At 47.0% G+C, this 25,000-nt stretch overlaps 1 protein-coding gene across 1 annotated transcript in view; it reads right to left on the reverse strand.

Moving 5' to 3' along the window:
• LOC121844298 (dedicator of cytokinesis protein 1-like) overlaps positions 1 to 25,000 on the reverse strand; it is an 84,016-nt gene that overhangs the window by 21,403 nt on the left and 37,613 nt on the right. Inside the window, exons 9-10 of the mRNA XM_042314231.1 lie at positions 5,820 to 6,010; positions 4,867 to 4,948 (exon numbers count right to left, since the gene is read on the reverse strand). Coding sequence (XP_042170165.1) covers positions 4,867 to 4,948; positions 5,820 to 6,010 — 273 coding nt within the window. The remainder of the gene's footprint in view (positions 1 to 4,866; positions 4,949 to 5,819; positions 6,011 to 25,000) is intronic.

Here is a 25,000-nt window from a genome sequence, read left to right on the forward strand (position 1 = left end):
GTGTGTGTGTGTCTAACTGTGTGTGTGTGTGTGTGTGTGTGTGTGTGTCTAACTGTGTGTGTGTGTGTGTGTGTGTGTGTGTGTCTAACTGTGTGTGTGTGTGTGTGTGTGTGTGTCTAACTGTGTGTGTGTGTGTGTGTGTGTGTGTGTGTGTGTCTAACTGTGTGTGTGTGTGTGTGTGTGTGTCTAACTGTGTGTGTGTGTGTGTGTGTGTGTGTGTGTGTGTGTGTGTGTGTGTGTGTGTGTGTGTGTGTCCAGCTGTAGCAGCTGTGATGAAGGGAGCTGGCAGAGTGAGTTAATAACAGAGGGAAAAACATGAAGGTCAACCGCTGTTTGATCTACAAACACATTTACATTTAGATGTGTTCACCTTCCAGTCCCAGTGCTCAGTATTCTGGACCAGTGTCCTCTGGGTCTGTCCTACTGCTACAGTGTTCTGTACCAGTGTCCTCTGGGTCTGTCCTACTGCTATAGTGTTCTGGACCAGTGTCCTCTGGGTCTGTCCTACTGCTATAGTGTTCTGGACCAGTGTCCTCTGGGTCTGACCTACTGCTACAGTGTTCTGGACCAGTGTCCTCTGGGTCTGTCCTACTGCTACAGTGTTCTGGACCAGTGTCCTCTGGGTCTGACCTACTGCTACAGTGTTCTGGACCAGTGTCCTCTGGGTCTGTCCTACTGCTACAGTGTTCTGGACCAGTGTCCTCTGGGTCTGTCCTACTGCTACAGTATTCTGGACCAGTGTCCTCTGGGTCTGTCCTACTGCTACAGTGTTCTGGACCAGTGTCCTCTGGGTCTGTCCTACTGCTACAGTGTTCTGGACCAGTGTCCTCTGGGTCTGTCCTACTGCTACAGTGTTCTGGACCAGTGTCCTCTGGGTCTGTCCTACTGCTATAGTGTTCTGGACCAGTGTCCTCTGGGTCTGTTCTACTGCTACAGTGTTCTGGACCAGTGTCCTCTGGGTCTGTTCTACTGCTACAGTGTTCTGGACCAGTGTCCTCTGGGTCTGTCCTACTGCTACAGTGTTCTGGACCAGTGTCCTCTGGGTCTGTCCTACTGCTACAGTGTTCTGGACCAGTGTCCTCTGGGTCTGTCCTACTGCTACAGTATTCTGGACCAGTGTCCTCTGGGTCTGTCCTACTGCTACAGTATTCTGGACCAGTGTCCTCTGGGTCTGTCCTACTGCTACAGTGTTCTGGACCAGTGTCCTCTGGGTCTGTCCTACTGCTATAGTGTTCTGGACCAGTGTCCTCTGGGTCTGTTCTACTGCTACAGTGTTCTGGACCAGTGTCCTCTGGGTCTGTTCTACTGCTACAGTATTCTGGACCAGTGTCCTCTGGGTCTGTCCTACTGCTACAGTGTTCTGGACCAGTGTCCTCTGGGTCTGTCCTACTGCTACAGTGTTCTGGACCAGTGTCCTCTGGGTCTGTCCTACTGCTACAGTGTTCTGGACCAGTGTCCTCTGGGTCTGTCCTACTGCTACAGTATTCTGGACCAGTGTCCTCTGGGTCTGTCCTACTGCTACAGTGTTCTGGACCAGTGTCCTCTGGGTCTGTCCTACTGCTACAGTATTCTGGACCAGTGTCCTCTGGGTCTGTCCTACTGCTACAGTATTCTGGACCAGTGTCCTCTGGGTCTGTCCTACTGCTACAGTGTTCTGGACCAGTGTCCTCTGGGTCTGTCCTACTGCTACAGTGTTCTGGACCAGTGTCCTCTGGGTCTGTCCTACTGCTACAGTATTCTGGACCAGTGTCCTCTGGGTCTGTCCTACTGCTACAGTGTTCTGGACCAGTGTCCTCTGGGTCTGTCCTACTGCTATAGTGTTCTGGACCAGTGTCCTCTGGGTCTGTCCTACTGCTACAGTGTTCTGGACCAGTGTCCTCTGGGTCTGTTCCTACTGCTACAGTATTCTGGACCAGTGTCCTCTGGGTCTGTCCTACTGCTACAGTGTTCTGGACCAGTGTCCTCTGGGTCTGTCCTACTGCTACAGTGTTCTGGACCAGTGTCCTCTGGGTCTGTCCTACTGCTACAGTATTCTGGACCAGTGTCCTCTGGGTCTGTCCTACTGCTACAGTATTCTGGACCAGTGTCCTCTGGGTCTGTCCTACTGCTACAGTGTTCTGGACCAGTGTCCTCTGGGTCTGTCCTACTGCTACAGTGTTCTGGACCAGTGTCCTCTGGGTCTGTCCTACTGCTACAGTATTCTGGACCAGTGTCCTCTGGGTCTGTCCTACTGCTACAGTGTTCTGGACCAGTGTCCTCTGGGTCTGTCCTACTGCTACAGTGTTCTGGACCAGTGTCCTCTGGGTCTGTCCTACTGCTATAGTGTTCTGGACCAGTGTCCTCTGGGTCTGTCCTACTGCTACAGTGTTCTGGACCAGTGTCCTCTGGGTCTGACCTACTGCTACAGTGTTCAGGACCAGTGTCCTCTGGGTCTGACCTACTGCTACAGTGTTCTGGACCAGTGTCCTCTGGGTCTGTCCTACTGCTACAGTGTTCTGGACCAGTGTCCTCTGGGTCTGTCCTACTGCTACAGTGTTCTGGACTAGTGTCCTCTGGGTCTGTCCTACTGCTACAGTGTTCTGGACCAGTGTCCTCTGGGTCTGTCCTACTGCTACAGTGTTCTGGACTAGTGTCCTCTGGGTCTGTCCTACTGCTACAGTGTTCTGGACCAGTGTCCTCTGGGTCTGTCCTACTGCTACTGTGTTCTGGACCAGTGTCCTCCTCTGTCCTACTCTACAGTATTCTGTACCAGTGTCCTCTGGGTCTGTCCTACTGCTACAGTCTTCTGGACCAGTGTGATCTGGGTCTGTCCTACTGCTACAGTGTTCTGGACCAGTGTAATCTGGGCCTGTCCTACTGCTACAGTGTTCTGGACTAGTGTCCTCCTGTGTCCTACTGCTACAGTGTTCTGGACCAGTGTCCTCTGGGTCTGTCCTACTGCTACAGTATTCTGGACCAGTGTCCTCTGGGTCTGTCCTACTGCTACAGTGTTCTGGACCAGTGTCCTCTGGGTCTGTCCTACTGCTACTGTGTTCTGGACCAGTGTCCTCCTCTGTCCTACTGCTACAGTGTTCTGGACCAGTGTCCTCTGGGTCTGTCCTACTGCTACATTGTTCTGGACTAGTGTCCTCCTGTGTCCTACTGCTACAGTGTTCTGGACCAGTGTCCTCTGGGTCTGTCCTACTGCTACAATGTTCTGTACCAGTGTCCTCCTCTATCCTACTGCTACAATGTTCCATACCAGTGTTCTCTGGATCTGTCCTACTGCTACAGTGTTCTGGACCAGCGTCCTCTGGGTCTGTCCTACTGCTACAATGTTCTGTACCAGTGTCCTCCTCTATCCTACTGCTACAATGTTCCATACCAGTGTCCTCTGGATCTGTCCTACTGCTACAATGTCCTGTACCAGTGTCCTCCTCTATCCTACTGCTACAATGTTCCATACCAGTGTCCTCTGGATCTGTCCTACTGCTACAGTGTTCTGTACCAGTGTCCTCTCCATCCTACTGCTACAGTGTTCTGTACCAGTGTCCTCCTCCATCCTACAGTGTTCTGTACCAGTGTCCTCCTCTATCCTACTGCTACAATGTTCTGTACCAGGGTCCTCTCCATCCTACTGCTACAGTGTTCTGTACCAGTGTCCTCCTCCATCCTACAGTGTTCTGTACCAGTGTCCTCCTCCATCCTACTGCTACAATGTCCTGTACCAGTGTCCTCTCCATCCTACTGCTACAATGTCCTGTACCAGTGTCCTCCTCCATCCTACAATGTTCTGTACCAGTGTCCTCCTCTATCCTACTGCTACAATGTTCTGGACTACAGCGTCCTCCTCTATCCTAATGCTACAATGTTCTGTACCAGTGACCTCCTCTATCCTACTGCTACAATGTTCTGGACTACAGCGTCCTCCTCTATCCTACTGCTAGAGTGTTTTCATTTAGTTTAGGACTAATATAACAGGAGATACAGTACCTGACTACATCTCATTTAGTTCAGGACTAATATAACAGGAGATACAGTACCTGGCTCCATCTCATTTAGTTTAGGACTAATATAACAGGAGATACAGTACCTGTCTCCATCTCATTTAGTTTAGGACTAATATAACAGGAGATACAGTACCTGTCTCCATCTCATTTAGTTCAGGACTAATATAACAGGAGATACAGTACCTGACTCCATCTCATTTAGTTCAGGACTAATATAACAGGAGATACAGTACCTGTCTCCATCTCATTTAGTTTAGGACTCATATAACAGGAGATACAGTACCTGACTCCATCTCATTTAGTTTAGGACTAATATAACAGGAGATACAGTACCTGTCTCCATCTCATTTAGTTTAGGACTAATATAACAGGAGATACAGTACCTGTCTCCATCTCATTTAGTTCAGGACTAATATAACAGGAGATACAGTACCTGTCTCCATCTCATTTAGTTTAGGACTAATATAACAGGAGATACAGTACCTGACTCCATCTCATTTAGTTCAGGACTAATATAACAGGAGATACAGTACCTGTCTCCATCTCATTTAGTTTAGGACTAATATAACAGGAGATACAGTACCTGTCTCCATCTCATTTAGTTCAGGACTAATATAACAGGAGATACAGTACCTGTCTCCATCTCATTTAGTTTAGGACTAATATAACAGGAGATACAGTACCTGTCTCCATCTCATTTAGTTCAGGACTAATATAACAGGAGATACAGTACCTGACAGGAGATACAGTACCTGACACTCCATCTCATTTAGACAGACAGACAGACAGACAGACAGACAGACAGACAGACAGACAGACAGACAGACAGACAGACAGACAGACAGACAGACAGACAGACAGACAGACAGACACATACCTGACGATCTGCTCAGAGACGGGTTTGTTCTGGAACTTTGAAGGGAGTTCTAGAACAGGCTTGACGGTGAAACACTGGATGCCTTTTATCCCAGCCGTTAAAGGAAATATGGAAGTGTTGAATATAAACGAACTGGTCATAATGAGTTCAACTAAAACAGAACACAACTGTAAAGGAGGAGATTCTCTACCATACAAACTAAAGTCATGCTTAGACCCTCCCAGTCTGCTGAATGTGTTGGGGGTTAACGTGTGTAGATGGTGGAGGTGAAGCACTTTGTGAAGACTGCTGATGTATGGGAAAAGGACTTTATAAATATAATTGATTGATTGATTGACCGACTGACTGTCATCTCTGTGATAAGTATACACTGTCAGGGATAGTTCCTGATGTCTGTCTGACTCAATCAATCACATTTTATTTTATCAAGCCCATTTTACATTTATTTATTTATTTTTACATTTTTTAACCTTTATTTAACCAGGCAAGTCAGTTAAGAACACATTCTCATTTACAATGACTAGGAACAGTGCCTGTTAACTGCCTGTTCAGGGGCAGAACGACAGATTTGTACCTTGTCAGCTCGGGGGTTTGAACTCGCAACCTTCCGGTTGCTAGTCCAACGCTCTAACCGCTAGGCTACGCTGCCGCCCCAGCAGTGCTATACAGAAACCCAGCCTAAAACCACAGAGAGCAATGCAGAGGCAGAAGAACAGTGGCTAGGAAAACTCCCTAGAAAGGCCAGAACCTAGGAAGAAACCTAGAGAGGAACCAGGCTAGGAAAAACTCCCTAGAAAGGCCGGAACCTAGGAAGAAACCTAGAGTGGAACCAGGCTAGGAAAAACTCCCTAGAAAGGCCGGAACCTAGGAAGAAACCTAGAGAGGAACCAGGCTCTGGTGTGTAGCCAGTCCTCTTCTGGCTGTCTTGACTGTTATCTCTGTGGTAAGGATACACTGTGAGGAAGAGGTCTTGATGTCGTCGCCGGGCGGCGTGGTCGTCTTCATCTTGTCCGCGTTGGGGAACTGGGTGAGAAGTCTGGCCTCAAAGTCCTCTCTCCTCTCGTACTCCTTCCCCCTATAGATGAACATCTTGTTCTGAGAAGGGAAAAACAGAGAGAACGTTGTGGGGGGTCTTACACCACCACTGTTTGACCACCAGAAGATGCTTTGTGGCACAGTCGAAGCCACGCTGGGCTCCGGGGGGTGGGGTGAGGGTTCGCTCAATTTCACCCTGCCATGCTTCACTACACTGGACTAGTGACCTACACAGATCACACACACACACACTGAACTGGCCCAACAGGGCGGCATAATACTGCAGACAGTGTGATATGGGGTTGAATGGGTGTTGGATCTTGTGTATTGTATAAACCACATGACTTACTGGGAGGTAGTGAACGTATTGTCTGATACAACGGCCAAGAACAGGGGTTATGTCCTTGGTCTGATCAAAAAACTCATGTTTCCTGCTACGTCAGTAAACAGTGTCTCATCCTTCTGCTACGTCAGTAAACAGTGTCTCATCCTTCTGCTACGTCAGTAAACAGTGTCTCATCCTTCTGCTACGTCAGTAAACAGTGTCTCATCCTTCTGCTACGTCGGTAAACAGTGTCTCATCCTTCTGCTACTTCAGTAAACAGTGTCTCATCCTTCTGCTACGTCAGTAAACAGTGTCTCATCCTTCTGCTACGTCAGTAAACAGTGTCTCATCCTTCTGCTACGTCAGTAAACAGTGTCTCATCCTTCTGCTACGTCAGTAAACAGTGTCTCATCCTTCTGCTACGTCAGTAAACAGTGTCTCATCCTTCTGCTACGTCAGTAAACAGTGTCTCATCCTTCCGCTACGTCAGTAAACAGTGTCTCATCCTTCTGCTACGTCAGTAAACAGTGTCTCATCCTTCTGCTACGTCAGTAAACAGTGTCTCTCCTTCCTTCCGCTACGTCAGTAAACAGTGTCTCATCCTTCCGCTACGTCAGTAAACAGTAAACAGTGTCTCATCCTTCTGCTACGTCAGTAAACAGTGTCTCATCCTTCTGCTACGTCAGTAAACAGTGTCTCATCCTTCTGCTACGTCAGTAAACAGTGTCTCATCCTTCTGCTACGTCAGTAAACAGTGTCTCATCCTTCTGCTACGTCAGTAAACAGTGTCTGATCCTTCTGCTACGTCAGTAAACAGTGTCTGATCCTTCTGCTACGTCAGTAAACAGTGTCTCATCCTTCTGCTACGTCAGTAAACAGTGTCTCATCCTTCTGCTACGTCAGTAGACAGTGTCTCATCCTTCTGCTACGTCAGTAAACAGTGTCTCATCCTTCTGCTACGTCGGTAAACAGTGTCTCATCCTTCTGCTACGTCAGTAAACAGTGTCTCATCCTTCTGCTACGTCAGTAAACAGTGTCTCATCCTTCTGCTACGTCAGTAAACAGTGTCTGATCCTTCTGCTACGTCAGTAAACAGTGTCTCATCCTTCTGCTACGTCAGTAAACAGTGTCTCATCCTTCTGCTACGTCAGTAAACAGTGTCTCATCCTTCTGCTACGTCAGTAAACAGTGTCTGATCCTTCTGCTACGTCAGTAAACAGTGTCTGATCCTTCTGCTACGTCAGTAAACAGTGTCTCATCCTTCTGCTACGTCAGTAAACAGTGTCTCATCCTTCTGCACGTCAGTAAACAGTGTCTCATCCTTCTGCTACGTCAGTAAACAGTGTCTCATCCTTCTGCTACGTCAGTAAACAGTGTCTCATCCTTCTGCTACGTCAGTAAACAGTGCCTCAAACGTCAGTAGACAGTGTCTCATCCTTCTGCTACGTCAGTAAACAGTGTCTCATCCTTCTGCTACGTCAGTAAACAGTGTCTGATCCTTCTGCTACGTCAGTAAACAGTGTCTCATCCCTCTGCTACGTCAGTAAACAGTGTCTCATCCTTCTGCTACGTCAGTAAACAGTGTCTCATCCTTCTGCTACGTCAGTAAACAGTGTCTCTTCCTTCCGCTACGTCAGTAAACAGTGTCTCATCCTTCTGCTACGTCAGTAAACAGCGTCTCATCCTTCTGCTACGTCAGTAAACAGTGTCTCATCCTTCTGCTACGTCAGTAAACAGTGTCTCATCCTTCTGCTACGTCAGTAAACAGTGTCTCATCCTTCTGCTACGTCAGTAAACAGTGTCTCATCCTTCTGAGGTACGTCAGTAAACAGTGTCTCATCCTTCTGCTACGTCATTAGACAGTGTCTCATCCTTCTGCTACGTCAGTAAACAGTGTCTCATCCTTCTGCTACGTCAGTAAACAGTGTCTGATCCTTCTGCTACGTCAGTAAACAGTGTACGTCAGTAAACAGTGTCTCATCCTTCTGCTACGTCAGTAAACAGTGTCTCATCCTTCTGCTACGTCAGTAAACAGTGTCTCTTCCTTCCGCTACGTCAGTAAACAGTGTCTCATCCTTCTGCTACGTCAGTAAACAGTGTCTCATCCTTCTGCTACGTCAGTAAACAGTGTCTCATCCTTCTGCTACGTCAGTAAACAGTGTCTCATCCTTCTGCTACGTCAGTAAACAGTCTCATCCTTCTGTCTCATCCTTCTGCTACGTCAGTAAACAGTGTCTCTTCCTTCCGCTACGTCAGTAAACAGTGTCTCATCCTTCTGCTACGTCAGTAAACAGTGTCTCATCCTTCTGCTACGTCAGTAAACAGTGTCTGATCCTTCTGCTACGTCAGTAAACAGTGTCTCATCCTTCTGCTACGTCAGTAAACAGTGTCTCATGTTTTCCTTCTGCTACGTCAGTAAACAGTGTCTCATGTTTTCCTTCTGCTACGTCAGTAAACAGTGTCTCATCCTTCTGCTACGTCAGTAAACAGTGTCTCATCCTTCTGCTACGTCAGTAAACAGTGTCTCATGTTTTCCTTCTGCTACGTCAGTAAACAGTGTCTCATCCTTCTGCTACGTCAGTAAACAGTGTCTCATCCTTCTGCTACGTCAGTAAACAGTGTCTCATCCTTCTGCTACGTCAGTAAACAGTGTCTCATCCTTCTGCTACGTCAGTAAACAGTGTCTCATCCTTCTGCTACGTCAGTAAACAGTGTCTCATCCTTCTGCTACGTCAGTAAACAGTGTCTGAACCTTCAGCTACGTCAGTAAACAGTGTCTCATCCTTCTGCTACGTCAGTAAACAGTGTCTCATCCTTCTGCTACGTCAGTAAACAGTGTCTCATCCTTCTGCTACGTCAGTAAACAGTGTCTCATGTTTTCCTTCTGCTACGTCAGTAAACAGTGTCTCATCCTTCTGCTACGTCAGTAAACAGTGTCTCATGTTTTCCTTCTGCTACGTCAGTAAACAGTGTCTCATCCTTCTGCTACATCAGTAAACAGTGTCTCATGTTTTCCTTCTGCTACGTCAGTAAACAGTGTCTCATGTTTTCCTTCTGCTACGTCAGTAAACAGTGTCTCATGTTTTCCTTCTGCTACGTCAGTAAACAGTGTCTGATCCTTCTGCTACGTCAGTAAACAGTGTCTCATCCTTCTGCTACGTCAGTAAACAGTGTCTCATGTTTTCCTTCTGCTACGTCAGTAAACAGTGTCTCATCCTTCTGCTACGTCAGTAAACAGTGTCTCATCCTTCTGCTACGTCTGTAAACAGTGTCTCATCCTTCGCCTACGTCAGTAAACAGTGTCTCATCCTTCTGCTACGTCAGTAAACAGTGTCTCATCCTTCTGCTACGTCAGTAAACAGTGTCTCATGTTTTCCTTCTGCTACGTCAGTAAACAGTGTCTCATCCTTCTGCTACGTCAGTAAACAGTGTCTCATCCTTCTGCTACGTCAGTAAACAGTGTCTCATGTTTTCCTTCTGCTACGTCAGTAACAGTGTCTCATCCTTCTGCTACGTCAGTAAACAGTGTCTCATCCTTCTGCTACGTCAGTAAACAGTGTCTCATCCTTCTGTCTACGTCAGTAAACAGTGTAAACAGTGTCTCATCCTTCTTCTACGTCAGTAAACAGTGTCTCATCCTTCTGCTACGTCAGTAAACAGTGTCTCATCCTTCTGCTACGTCAGTAAACAGTGTCTCATCCTTCTGCTACGTCAGTAAACAGTGTCTCATCCTTCTGCTACGTCAGTAAACAGTGTCTCATCCTTCTGCTACGTCAGTAAACAGTGTCTCATCCTTCTGCTCGTCAGTAAACAGTGTCTCATCCTTCTGCTACGTCAGTAAACAGTGTCTCATCCTTCTGCTACGTCAGTAAACAGTGTCTCATGTTTTCCTTCTGCTACGTCAGTAAACAGTGTCTCATCCTTCTGCTACGTCAGTAAACAGTGTCTCATCCTTCTGCTACGTCAGTAAACAGTGTCTCATCCTTCTGCTACGTCAGTAAACAGTGTCTCATCCTTCTGCTACGTCAGTAAACAGTGTCTCATCCTTCTGACGTCACGTCAGTAAACAGTGTCTCATCCTTCTGCTACGTCAGTAAACAGTGTCTCATCCTTCTGCTACGTCAGTAGACAGTGTCTCATCCTTCTGCAGGCTCAGTAAACAGTGTCTCATCCTTCTGCTTTGTAAACAGTGTCTCATCCTTCTGCTACGTCAGTAAACAGTGAGAGCTTACCATTGAACTGGTGTGAAAACAGAGAAACAATATGCTCAATAGGCTTTGAACCCTGTTCAGGCTCTCAACAGGCTTTGAACCCTGTTCGGCTCTCAACAGGCTTTGAACCCTGTTCGGCTCTCAACAGGCTTTGAACCCTGTTCGGCTCTCAACAGGCTTTGAACCCTGTTCGGCTCTCAACAGGCTTTGAACACTGTTCGGCTCTCAACAGGCTTTGAACCCTGTTCGGCTCTCAACAGGCTTTGAACCCTGTTCGGCTCTCAACAGGCTTTGAACCCTGTTCGGCTCTCAACAGGCTTTGAACCCTGTTCGGCTCTCAACAGGCTTTGAACCCTGTTCGGCTCTCAACAGGCTTTGAACCCTGTTCGGCTCTCAACAGGCTTTGAACCCTGTTCGGCTCTCAACAGGCTTTGAACTTTGTTTTTCTCCCTAATGTCACATACGCTGATGCTTTTTGCACATGAATTGCCGCGCAGAAGAATTGCCATGGCGCAGAGAGACGAGAGATTGGACTTCGCTGAGTTTGCTCCATTAGTTTGCACTATATAGATCGATTAAACATTATATCAGTCCCTTTTCAATGCAACAAACCAAAACAAATCTAACTTTACAAGATTGAGCCTGTGATTTAGTTGTGGGCAGAGCACAACAGAGTAGAATTCTATTGGCTGGGGTATAGACTACTATAGACCTGCATTAAACATCACATATAGACTACTATAGACCTGAACACCACATATAGACTATATCATAGTCTCATGTAATGTAGACCTGCATTAAACACCACATATAGACTACTGTAGACTATAGCACTGAAGAATCAACAGCTATTTCCATGTGGAAATGTTATGGGATTGTCTACATTATGCTCCAATAACCACAATAACCTATTGGCTACTGTCTAAAACTGTAAGGATATAGCCTATTGGCTACTGTCTAAAACTGTCAGGATACAGCCTATTGGCTACTGTCTAAAACTGTAAGGATAGAGCCTATTGGCTACTGTCTAAAACTGTAAGGACACAACCTATTGGCTACTGTCTATTGGCTACTGTCTAAAACTGTGAGGACACATCCTATTGGCTACTGTCTAAAACTGTAAGGATACAGCCTATTGGCTACTATCTAAAACTGTCAGGGTACAGCCTATTGGCTACTATCTAAAACTGTCAGGGTTCAGCCTATTGGTTACTGTCTAAAACTGTCAGGATACAGCCTATTGGCTACTGTCTATAACTGTAAGGACACAGCCTATTGGCTACTGTCTATTGGCTACTGTCTAAAACTGTAAGGACACAGCCTATTGGCTACTGTCTAAAACTGTAAGGGTTCAGCCTATTGGCTACTGTCTAAAACTGTCAGGGTACAGCCTATTGGCTACTATCTAAAACTGTCAGGGTTCAGCCTATTGGTTACTGTCTAAAACTGTCAGGATACAGCCTATTGGCTACTGTCTATAACTGTAAGGACACAGCCTATTGGCTACTGTCTATTGGCTACTGTCTAAAACTGTAAGGACACAGCCTATTGGCTACTGTCTAAAACTGTCAGGGTACAGCCTATTGGCTACTGTCTAAAACTGTCAGGATACAGCCTATTGACTACTGTCTAAAACTGTCAGGGTACAGCCTATTGGCTACTGTCTAAAACTGTCAGGGTACAGCCTATTGGCTACTGTCTAAAACTGTCAGGATACAGCCTATTGGCTACTGTCTAAAACTGTAAGGACACATCCTATTGGCTACTGTCTAAAACTGTAAGGACACAGCCTATTGGCTACTGTCTAAAACTGTAAGGACACAGCCTATTGGCTACTGTCTAAAACTGTAAGGACACAGCCTCCAGTTTCCGCTCACAAGACCAGAAATTTGCTCAGTGCCCCCAAAAAATAAGAGGGAACATTGAAGATGGGCAAACTACACTGAACTAAAACTATAAATCAACATGTAAAGTGTTGGTCCCATGTTTCATGAGCTGAAATAAAACATCCCACAAATGCTCCATACGCTCAAAAACCTTATTTCTCTCTAATGTTGTGCACAATTTTGCTTACATTACTTTTAGTGAGATTTTCCTTTGATCATTACACAGGTGCACCTTGTGCTGGGGACAATAAAAGGCCACTCTAAAACGTGCAGTCTTGTCACACAACACAATGCCACAGATGTCTCATGTTTTGAGGGAGTGTGCGATTGGCATGCTGACTGCAGGAATGTCCACCAGAGCTGTTTCCAGAGAATGCAATGTTCATTTCTCTACCATAAGCCACCTCCAATGTCATTTTAGAGAATTAGGCAATAAGTCCAACTGGGTTTAGAACCACAGACCACATGTATGGTGTTGTGTGGGCGAGCGGTTTGCTGATGTCAACGTTGTGAACAAAGTGGCGGTGGGGTTATGGTGTGAACAGGCACAAGCTACGGACAACGGACACAATTGCGTTTTATCAACAGCAATTTGAATTGCAGAGAGCAACCGTGACGAGATCCTGAGGCCCGTTTTGTTTAAGGTATCGGTGACCAACAAAATACATATCTGTATTCCCAGTCATGTGAAATCCATAGATTAGGACCTAATGTGTATGTTTACCAGGCAGTCATTTAAAAAAAAAAAACTCAGTTTGGTGGAAACTCACTGCTGTTGGGAAAATAGGCATATTTTCTTTTTGAATATTCTAGACTATAGAATCAGAAACACTGTAGTAAAACCAGGATATCACTGGTCTATTGCAGATAGAGCTTCTGTCACACACTGCCATTTAAACATTCATTACTTAACTAGGCGAGTCGGTTAAGAACAAATTCCTATTGACCATGACGGTCTACCTACAGGGTCAGCCCCTGTAGACAATTAGGGTTAAGTGCCTTGCTCAAAGGACACGGACAGGTTTTTCACCTTGTCGGATTGGGAATTCGAACCAGCGACCTTTCGGTTAGTGGCCCAACGCTCTAATCGCTAGGCTACCTGCCGCTCCATTCTATCGGGGTGTGTGTGTGTTCCTCTCAATGTCACGGTGCTCATTACTCAGCTCCCAGAATGCACCATTCTGACAGAGAAAGGAAATCACAGTCTATCACAGAGGAGGCGAAGAAGCAACAACAGAAAACGGTTCTCGTACTTCGGCTAGTCAATAATTCATTACTGTTTTTTGGTAAATGGAAAAACACAGTCGGCAAAGAAACTAGTGTCATGACGAAGTCAATAAAAAGAAGAATAGAAAATCAAACAGCATCTAGAATGAAATTCATAGATTATTTAAACATGCTGTCGGCAGAGGGGTTTATGGGGCCATAAATGGAATCCAAATATCTCCAAATGCATGGTGGGGAAACGAATACAAAGTCTGTTTGTTAGCGATGTAGACTTAGGTTCAACACGATAAAACATACAGAGAGATCAATCAACCAGATCAATCAACCAGATCAACCATTTCAATCAACCAGATCAATCAGATCAATCAGATCAATCAACCAGATCAGATCAATCAACCAATTTCAACCAATCAATCCAGATCAATCAACCAGATCAATCAACCATCAACCAGATCAATCAACCTCAATCAACCAGATCAATCAACCATTTCAATCAACCAGATCAATCAACCAGATCAATCAACCAGATCAATCAACCATTTCAATCAACCAGATCAATCAACCAGATCAATCAACCATTTCAATCAACCAGATCAATCAACCAGATCAATCAACCAGATCAATCAACCATTTCAATCAACCAGATCAATCAACCAGATCAATCAACCAGATCAATCAACCATGATCGCGACCCATGAAAGTCAATGAGCCAAGAACGTAAAGGACACGGCAAGGCTAAATCGGTGCTGAAGCTGACAAGGCAGTCATCTTAGGTCACAGGAGTGTGTAGAAATGAACACACTGTTTGAAGAGCACAAAACATACCTGAAAATGTATGAGATGAGGAAACTTTGTTTGTTTGTCCCAGTCAGTAAACTCAGAAGCTTTTCCAGTGTCCCAAATGGCACCCTATTCCCTATGTAGTGCACTACTTTTGACTAGAGCACTATGGAACCTGTTCAAAATGAGTGCCCTCTATAGGGAATACGGTACTGTTTGGGACAGAGCCCACTGTACGTCTGAGAGAACTCGGAGTGATAGGAACGTGACAGCTTATATTTTAAAGTGCTGGAACACAGTTTGATAAATATCTTCAGACAACTTTTGGAAAGCCTGAACACTTCCGCTGAGCCAAGCCGCTGAGATAAACAGAAACATCGCAGCTTTACAGGAACAGACGGAACACAAGTCAGAGAAAGATGGAGGAATGAAGTACTTCATTTAATACCCCTGCTCTACCGATCGCTAGATACATTCAGTCTGCCTTCCCAGAAGTCCTTTCTGATGATCCATTCAGTCAGTCTGCCTTCCCAGAAGTCCTGTCTGTTGATCCATTCAGTCAGACTGCCTTCCCAGAAGTCCTTTCTGTTGGTCCATTCAGTCAGTCTGCCTTCCCAGAAGTCCTTTCTCCTGATCCATTCAGTCAGTCTGCCTTCCCAGAAGTCCTTTCTCCGGATCCATTCAGTCAGTCTGCCTTCCCAGAAGTCCTTTCTCCGGATCCATTCAGTCAGACTGCCTTCCCAGAAGTCCTGTCTGATGATCCATTCAGTCAGTCTGCCTTCCCAGAAGTCCTTTCTCCTGATCCATTCAGTCAGACTGCCTTCCCAGAAGTCCTTTCTCCTGATCCATTCAGTCAGACTGCCTTCCCAGAAGTCCTTTCTCCTGATCCATTCAGTCAGACTGCCTTCCCAGAAGTCCTTTCTCCTGATCCATTCAGTCAGACTGCCTTCCCAGAAGTCCTTTCTCCTGATCCATTCAGTCAGACTGCCTTCCCAGAAGTCCTTTCTCCTGATCCATTCAGTCAGACTGCCTTCCCAGAAGTCCTTTCTCCTGATCCATTCAGTCAGACTGCCTTCCCAGAAGTCCTTTCTCCTGATCCATTCAGTCAGACTGCCTTCCCAGAAGTCCTTTCTCCTGATCCATTCAGTCAGTCTGCCTTCCTAGAAGTCCTTTCTCCTGATCCATTCAGTCAGACTGCCTTCCCAGAAGTCCTTTCTCCTGATCCATTCAGTCAGTCTGCCTTCCCAGAAGTCCTGTCTGTTGATCCATTCAGTCAGACTGCCTTCCCAGAAGTCCTTTCTCCTGATCCATTCAGTCAGACTGCCTTCCCAGAAGTCCTTTCTCCTGATCCATTCAGTCAGACTGCCTTCCCAGAAGTCCTTTCTCCTGATCCATTCAGTCAGACTGCCTTCCCAGAAGTCCTTTCTCCGGATCCATTCAGTCAGACTGCCTTCCCAGAAGTCCTTTCTGTTGATCCATTCAGTCAGACTGCCTTCCCAGAAGTCCTTTCTCCTGATCCATTCAGTCAGACTGCCTTCCCAGAAGTCCTTTCTCCTGATCCATTCAGTCAGACTGCCTTCCCAGAAGTCCTTTCTCCTGATCCATTCAGTCAGACTGCCTTCCCAGAAGTCCTTTCTCCTGATCCATTCAGTCAGACTGCCTTCCCAGAAGTCCTTTCTCCTGATCCATTCAGTCAGACTGCCTTCCCAGAAGTCCTTTCTCCTGATCCATTCAGTCAGACTGCCTTCCCAGAAGTCCTTTCTCCTGATCCATTCAGTCAGACTGCCTTCCCAGAAGTCCTTTCTCCTGATCCATTCAGTCAGACTGCCTTCCCAGAAGTCCTTTCTCCTGATCCATTCAGTCAGACTGCCTTCCCAGAAGTCCTTTCTGTTGGTCCATTAATCAGACTGCCTTGGTTCGTCTCTAACCAATCAGAGTATCAAAGCCAATGACGATTTCCCAGAAATGGCGCTTTCTCACGTGTGTGTTCAGTTTTTAATAAGAGAATATCCTAATGCCTTCCACATTAGATACAAATACATCATAACCAGCTGAATTAAGCAGCAATGTTTACAATGTGTTCTGAAGGAAGGAAAGCAAAGTGCCTTCATTGGATGCAATGATATCTTTAATATAATAGATTTTTCTCCCCCAGAGGCAGGGAGATACTGACATACAAACAGCAACATGAGAAGACACTAAAAACCACTGCAAACACAATGTATCTCAATTAGCTTCCGATGAATAGTTCCCTAACAACTCGTGGAGAGAGCCCAGGATTGATATTACATTAAGTGTTCATTATTTTATAATTTAATATAATATGGATTCTGAATGAAGTCCACACTTCTTCACACTCAAGCGCATTCCACATTTCACCCTTTCCCCTATGTAGTGCACTACTTTTGAAGGCTCTGGTTAAAAGTAGTGCACTACTTTAACCTCTGGTTATAAGTAGTGCACTACTTTTGAAGGCTCTGGTTATATGTAGTGCACTACTTTTGAAGGCTCTGGTTATAAGTAGTGCACTACTTTTGAAGGCTCTGGTCATAAGTAGTGCACTACTTTTGAAGGCTCTGGTCATAAGTAGTGCACTACTTTTGAAGGCTCTGATTATAAGTAGGGCACTACTTTTGAAGGCTCTGGTCATAAGTAGGGCACTACTTTTGAAGGCTCTGGTCATAAGTAGTGCACTACTTTTGAAGGCTCTGGTCATAAGTAGTGCAGTACTTTTGAAGGCTCTGGTCATAAGTAGGGCACTACTTTTGAAGGCTCTGGTCATAAGTAGGGCACTACTTTTGAAGGCTCTGGTCATAAGTAGGGCACTACTTTTGAAGGCTCTGGTCATAAGTAGGGCACTACTTTTGAAGGCTCTGGTCCACTATTTATACATATTTTTTATTTAACCGTTATTTAACTAGGAAAGTCAGTTAATAAGAACAAATTCTTATTTACAATGACGGCGTAGGAACAGTGGGCAGAACGACAGATTTTTACCTTGTCAGCTCAGGGATTAGATCATGCAACCTTTCGGTTACAAGTCCAACGCTCTAACCACTAGGCTACCTGCCTCTAACCACTAGGCTACCTGCCTCTAACCATCAGGATACCTGCCTCTAACCACTAGGCTACCTGCCTCTAACCACCAGGATACCTGCCTCTAACCACTAGGCTACCTGCCTCTAACCACTAGGCTACCTGCCTCTAACCACTAGGCTACCTGCCTCTAACCATCAGGATACCTGCCTCTAACCACTAGGCTACCTGCCTCTAACCACCAGGATACCTGCCTCTAACAACTAGGCTACCTGCCTCTAACCAGGGACAAAGACCATCATCCCTAGTCCAATAGGATTAGTGAGAGGGATAACGGCTATCATCCCTAGTCCAATAGGATTAGTGAGAGGGATAACGGCTATCATCCCTAATCCAATAGGACAGTGAGAGGGATAACGGCGATCATCCCTAGTCCAATAGGATTAGTGAGAGGGGTAACGGCTATCATCCCTAATCCAATAGGACAGTGAGAGGGATACCGGCTATCATCCCTGATCCAATAGGACCGTGAGAGGGATAACGGCTATCATCCCTAATCCAATAGGACAGTGAGAGGGGTAACGGCTATCATCCCTAATCCAATAGGACAGTGAGAAGGGTAACGGCTATTGTCCCTAGTCCAAAAGGACAGTGAGATGGATAAAGACTATCATCCCTAGTCCAATAGGACAGCGAGAGAGATAAAGACTATCATCCCTAATCCAATAGGACAGTGAGAGGGGTAACGGCTATCATCCCTAGTCCAATAGGACAGTGAGAGGGGTAACGGCTATCATCCCTAATCCAATAGGACAGTGAGAGGGGTAACGGCTATCATCCCTAATCCAATAGGACAGTGAGAGGGGTAACGGCTATCATCCCTAATCCAATAGGACGACAGTGAGAGAGGAATAAAGACTATCATCCCTAGTCCAATAGGACAGTCAGAGAGGTAACGGCTATCTGGTGCAGAACATCAGTGATTTACTGGAGATCAGTAGAGGCCAGGGCACAAAACACTAACCCACTTTAGCTGGCAATAATAATCTAGTTTAGTTAATGTTGTTGTGCAGCTATTAAGGTAAAGACACTCTGTCCAGCCCTTACAAGATGAATGCTCCGTGGTAAATTACCATTTTATTCGTGGGGGAAAGAACATTGTCCCCTTTAAAAACTGCACAGCATATTCCCGTGTCCCAAATCACAGCCTGTTTCCCTATATAGTGCACTACTTTTGAATAAGCCCATTGGGTTCTGGTCAAAAATAAGTGCACTATATAGTGAATAGGCTTCCATTTTGGGACACAGTCTTTGTTCCAGTATCTGATCAGTAATGATAACTTCTGGGCTGACACTAATAAGCTGAGGTTTTCATCTCACTGAATTAGATATGAGAAGTCATTTATTTCTTACGACTTCCCCCTTTCTCTAACAGGAAGTAAAGCATCTTTAGCTCCAAGAAGGTAGTCTACAGTAGACCAGCTGTAGAGAAGTCTATGAGGTAGTCTACAGTAGACCGGATGTAGAGAAGTCTATGAGGTAGTCTACAGTAGACTGGCTGTAGAGAAGTCTATGAGGTAGTCTACAGTAGACAGGTGCTGGTCATAGACAACCTACCCCAGACACACATCACTCTCTCTGTCCCCCAGACACACATCACTCTCTCTGTCCCCCAGACACACATCACTCTCTCTGTCCTCCAGACACACATCACTCTCTCTGTCCCCCAGACACACATCACTCTCTCTGTCCCCCAGACACACATCACTCTCTCTGTCCCCCAGACACACATAACTCTCTCTGTCCCCCAGACACACATCACTCTCTCTGTCCTCCTAACAGACACACATCACTCTCTCTGTCCTCCTAACAGACACACATCACTCTCTCTGTCCTCCAGACACACATCACTCTCTCTGTCCTCCTAACAGACACACATCACTCTCTCTGTCCTCCTAACAGACACACATCACTCTCTCTGTCCTCCTAACAGACACACATCACTCTCTCTGTCCCCCAGACACACATCACTCTCTCTGTCCCCAGACACACATCACTCTCTCTGTCCTCCTAACAGACACACATCACTCTCTCTGTCCTCCTAACAGACACACATCACTATCTCTGTCCTCCTAACAGACACACATCACTCTCTCTGTCCTCCTAACAGACACACATCACTCTCTGTCCTCCAGACACACATCACTCTCTCTGTCCTAACAGACCACATCACTCTCTGTCCCCCAGACACACATCACTCTTTCTGTCCTCCAGACACACATCACTCTCTCTGTCCCCCAGACACACATAACTCTCTCTGTCCCCCAGACACACTATCACGCTCCTGTCCTCCTAACAGACACACATCACTCTCTCTGTCCTCCTAACAGACACACATCACTCTCTCTGTCCTCCTAATAGACACACATCACTCTCTCTGTCCTCCTAACAGACACACATCACTCTCTCTGTCCTCCAGGCACACATCACCCTCTCTGTCCTCCTAACAGACACACATCACTCTCTCTGTCCTCCTAACAGACACACATCACTCTCTCTGTCCTCCTAATAGACACACATCACTCTCTCTGTCCTCCTAATAGACACACATCACTCTCTCTGTCCTCCAGACACACATCACTCTCTCTGTCCTCCAGGCACACATCACTCTCCCTGTCCCCCAGACACATCACTCTCTCTGTCCTCCAGACACACATCACTCTCTCTGTCCCCAGACACACATCACTCTCTCTGTCCCCCAGACACACATCACTCTCTCTGTCCCCCAGACACACATCACTCTCTCTGTCCTCCAGACACACATCACTCTCTCTGTCCCCCAGACACACATCACTCTCTCTGTCCCCCAGACACACATCACTCTCTCTGTCCCCCAGACACACATAACTCTCTCTGACACACATCACTCTCTCTGTCCTCCTAACAGACACACATCACTCTCTCTGTCCTCCTAACAGACACACATCACTCTCTCTGTCCTCACATCACTCTCTCTGTCCCCCAGACACACATCACTCTCTCTGTCCTCCTAACAGACACACATCACTCTCTGTCCTCCTAACAGACACACATCACTCTCTCTGTCCTCCTAACAGACACACATCACTCTCTCTGTCCTCCTAACAGACACACATCACTCTCTCTGTCCCCCAGACACACATCACTCTCTCTGTCCCCCAGACACACATCACTCTCTCTGTCCTCCTAACAGACACACATCACTCTCTCTGTCCTCCTAACAGACACACATCACTCTCTCTGTCCCCCAGACACACATAACTCTCTCTGTCCCCCAGACACACTATCACTCTCCCTGTCCTCCTAACAGACACACATCACTCTCTCTGTCCTCCTAACAGACACACATCACTCTCTCTGTCCTCCTAATAGACACACATCACTCTCTCTGTCCTCCTAACAGACACACATCACTCTCTCTGTCCTCCAGGCACACATCACCCTCTCTGTCCTCCTAACAGACACACATCACTCTCTCTGTCCTCCTAATAGACACACATCACTCTCTCTGTCCTCCTAACAGACACACATCACTCTCTCTGTCCTCCTAATAGACACACATCACTCTCTGTCCTCCTAACAGACACACATCACTCTCTCTGTCCTCCAGGCACACATCACCCTCTCTGTCCTCCTAATAGACACACATCACTCTCCTTGTCCTCCTAACAGACACACATCACTATCTCTGTCCCCTAGACACACATCACTCTCTCTGTCCTCCTAACAGACACACATCACTCTCCCTGTCCTCCTAACAGACACACATCACTATCTCTGTCCCCTAGACACACATCACTCTCTCTGTCCCCCAGACACACATCACTCTCTGTCCTTCAGACACACATCACTCTCTCTCCTTCAGACACACATCCTCTCTGTCCTCCAGACACACATCACTCTCTCTGTCCTTCAGACACACATCACTCTCTCTCCTTCAGACACACATCTCTCTCTGTCCCCCAGACACACATCACTCTCTCTGTCCTCCAGACACACATCACTCTCTCTGTCCTCTAGACACACATCACTCTCTCTGTCCTCTAGACACACATCACTCTCTCTGTCCTCCTAACAGACACACATCACTCTCTCTGTCCCCCAGACACACATCACTCTCTCTGTCCTCCAGACACACATCACTCTCTCTGTCCTCCTAACAGACACACATCACTCTCTCTGTCCTCCTAACAGACACACATCACTCTCTCTGTCCTCCTAACAGACACACATCACTCTCTCTGTCCTCCTAACAGACACACATCACTCTCTCTGTCCCCCAGACACACATCACTCTCTCTGTCCCCCAGACACACATCACTCTCTCTGTCCTCCTAACAGACACACATCACTCTCTCTGTCCTCCAGACACACATCACTCTCTCTGTCCTCCTAACAGACACACATCACTCTCTCTGTCCTCCTAACAGACACACATCACTCTCTGTCCTCCAGACACACATCACTCTCTCTGTCCCCCAGACACACATCACTCTTTCTGTCCTCCAGACACACATCACTCTCTCTGTCCCCCAGACACACATAACTCTCTCTGTCCCCCAGACACACTATCACTCTCCCTGTCCTCCTAACAGACACACATCACTCTCTCTGTCCTCCTAACAGACACACATCACTCTCTCTGTCCTCCTAATAGACACACATCACTCTCTCTGTCCTCCTAACAGACACACATCACTCTCTCTGTCCTCCAGGCACACATCACCCTCTCTGTCCTCCTAATAGACACACATCACTCCTTGTCCTCTAACAGACACACATCACTATCTCTGTCCCCAGACACACATCACTCTCTCTGTCCTCCTAACAGACACACATCACTCTCCTGTCCTCCTAACAGACACACATCACTATCTCTGTCCCCTAGACACACATCACTCTCTCTGTCCCCCAGACACACATCACTCTCTCTGTCCTTCAGACACACATCACTATCTCTGTCCCCTAGACACACATCACTCTCTCTGTCCTCCTAACAGACACACATCACTCTCCCTGTCCTCCTAACAGACACACATCACTATCTCTGTCCCCTAGACACACATCACTCTCTCTGTCCCCCAGACACACATCACTCTCTGTCCTTCAGACACACATCACTCTCTCTCCTTCAGACACACATCACTCTCTCTGTCCTCCAGACACACATCACTCTCTGTCCTTCAGACACACATCACTCTCTCTCCTTCAGACACACATCACTCTCTCTGTCCCCCAGACACACATCACTCTCTCTGTCCTCCAGACACACATCACTCTCTCTGTCCTCTAGACACACATCACTCTCTCTGTCCTCTAGACACACATCACTCTCTCTGTCCTCCTAACAGACACACATCACTCTCTCTGTCCCCCAGACACACATCACTCTCTCTGTCCTCCAGACACACATCACTCTCTCTGTCCTCCTAACAGACACACATCACTCTCTCTGTCCTCCAGACACACATCACTCTCTCTGTCCTCCTAACAGACACACATCACTCTCTCTGTCCCCCAGACACACATCACTCTCTCTGTCCCCCAGACACACATCACTCTCTCTGTCCTCCTAACAGACACACATCACTCTCTCTGTCCTCCTAACAGACACACATCACTATCTCTGTCCTCCTAACAGACACACATCACTCTCTCTGTCCTCCTAACAGACACACATCACTCTCTGTCCTCCAGACACACATCACTCTCTGTCCCCAGACACACATCACTCTTTCTGTCCTCCAGACACACATCACTCTCTCTGTCCCCCAGACACACATAACTCTCTCTGTCCCCCAGACACACTATCACTCTCTCTGTCCTCCTAACAGACACACATCACTCTCTCTGTCCTCCTAACAGACACACATCACTCTCTCTGTCCTCCTAACAGACACACATAACTCTCTCTGTCCTCCTAACAGACACACATCACTCTCTCTGTCCTCCAGGCATACATCACCCTCTCTGTCCTCCTAATAGACACACATCACTCTCCTTGTCCTCCTAACAGACACACATCACTATCTCTGTCCCCTAGACACACATCACTCTCTCTGTCCTCCTAACAGACACACATCACTCTCCCTGTCCTCCTAACAGACACACATCACTCTCTCTGTCCCCCAGACACACATCACTCTCTGTCCTTCAGACACACATCACTCTCTCTCCTTCAGACACACATCACTCTCTCTGTCCCCCAGACACACATCACTCTCTCTGTCCTCCTAACAGACACACATCACTCTCTCTGTCCTCCTAACAGACACACATCACTCTCTGTCCTCCAGACACACATCACTCTCTCTGTCCTCCAGACACACATCACTCTCTCTGTCCTCCAGACACACATCACTCTCTCTGTCCTCTAACAGACACACATCACTCTGTCCTCCAGACACATCCTCTCTAACCCAGACACACATCACTCTCTCTGTCCTCCTAACAGACACACATCACTCTCTGTCCTCTAACAGACACACATTACTCTCTCTGTCCTCCAGGCACACATCACTCTCTCTGTCCTCCTAACAGACACACATCACTCTCTCTGTCCTCCTAACAGACACACATTACTCTCTCTGTCCTCCAGGCACACATCACTCTCTCTGTCCTCCTAACAGACACACATCACTCTCTCTGTCCTCCAGACACACATCACTCTCTCTGTCCTCCTAACAGACACACATCACTCTCTCTGTCCTCCAGACACACATCACTCTGTCCCCCAGAAAGCTGATAACCGAATCAAAGAGAGGACTGTGTATAGATGGACCCAGTCTATAAAGGCCTTTTAGACAGAAAGACAGACAAAGGCAGCACCTGGCTGTTCAATCTGTAATGGATGCTGTGCCCTGCTAGAGGAGGAAGGGGAAGAGGGGAGCCTTGTGAACACGGTCTTCAACAGCCCTAATGGAATGATCAGACGAGACTCTTCCTTAAAGGAGCGTCTTTACAGATGTTCTGGAAAGAGGACGACGTCGTGACAAAACAGCGAAGTCTCTCCCGCGCGGCAGAGCTCGAACACGACCGAAATCAATTACACGCCTTGGGAAAGAGAGAGAGAATCAGGAACATGTTGAACAGGAGACAGTCGGTCACAATGATATAACTTTCCTCCGTTAACACTGTGGAGAAACCACCAGCCCCCAGTGACCCAGACACCCAGACACAGTGACCCAGACACCAGTGACCCAGACCCAGTGACCCAGACAACAGTGACCCAGACACCAGTGACCCAGTGACTCAGACACCAGTGACCCAGACACCAGTGACCCAGACACCAGTGACTCAGACACCAGTGACCCAGACACCAGTGACCCAGACACCAGTGACCCAGACCCAGTGACCCAGACCCAGTGACCCAGGGACCCAGACACCAGTGACCCAGACACAGTGACCCAGACACAGTGACCCAGACACCAGTGACCCAGACCCAGGCACCAGTGACCCAGACCCAGACACCAGTGACCTAGACACCAGTGACCCAGACACCAGTGACCCAGACACCAGTGACCCAGACCCAGACACCAGTGACCCAGCCACCAGTGAAACAGACACCAGTGACCCAGACACCAGTGACCCAGACA

This window comes from Oncorhynchus tshawytscha, unplaced genomic scaffold (assembly GCF_018296145.1).
Source record: "Oncorhynchus tshawytscha isolate Ot180627B unplaced genomic scaffold, Otsh_v2.0 Un_contig_13554_pilon_pilon, whole genome shotgun sequence".
NCBI lineage: Eukaryota > Metazoa > Chordata > Actinopteri > Salmoniformes > Salmonidae > Oncorhynchus > Oncorhynchus tshawytscha.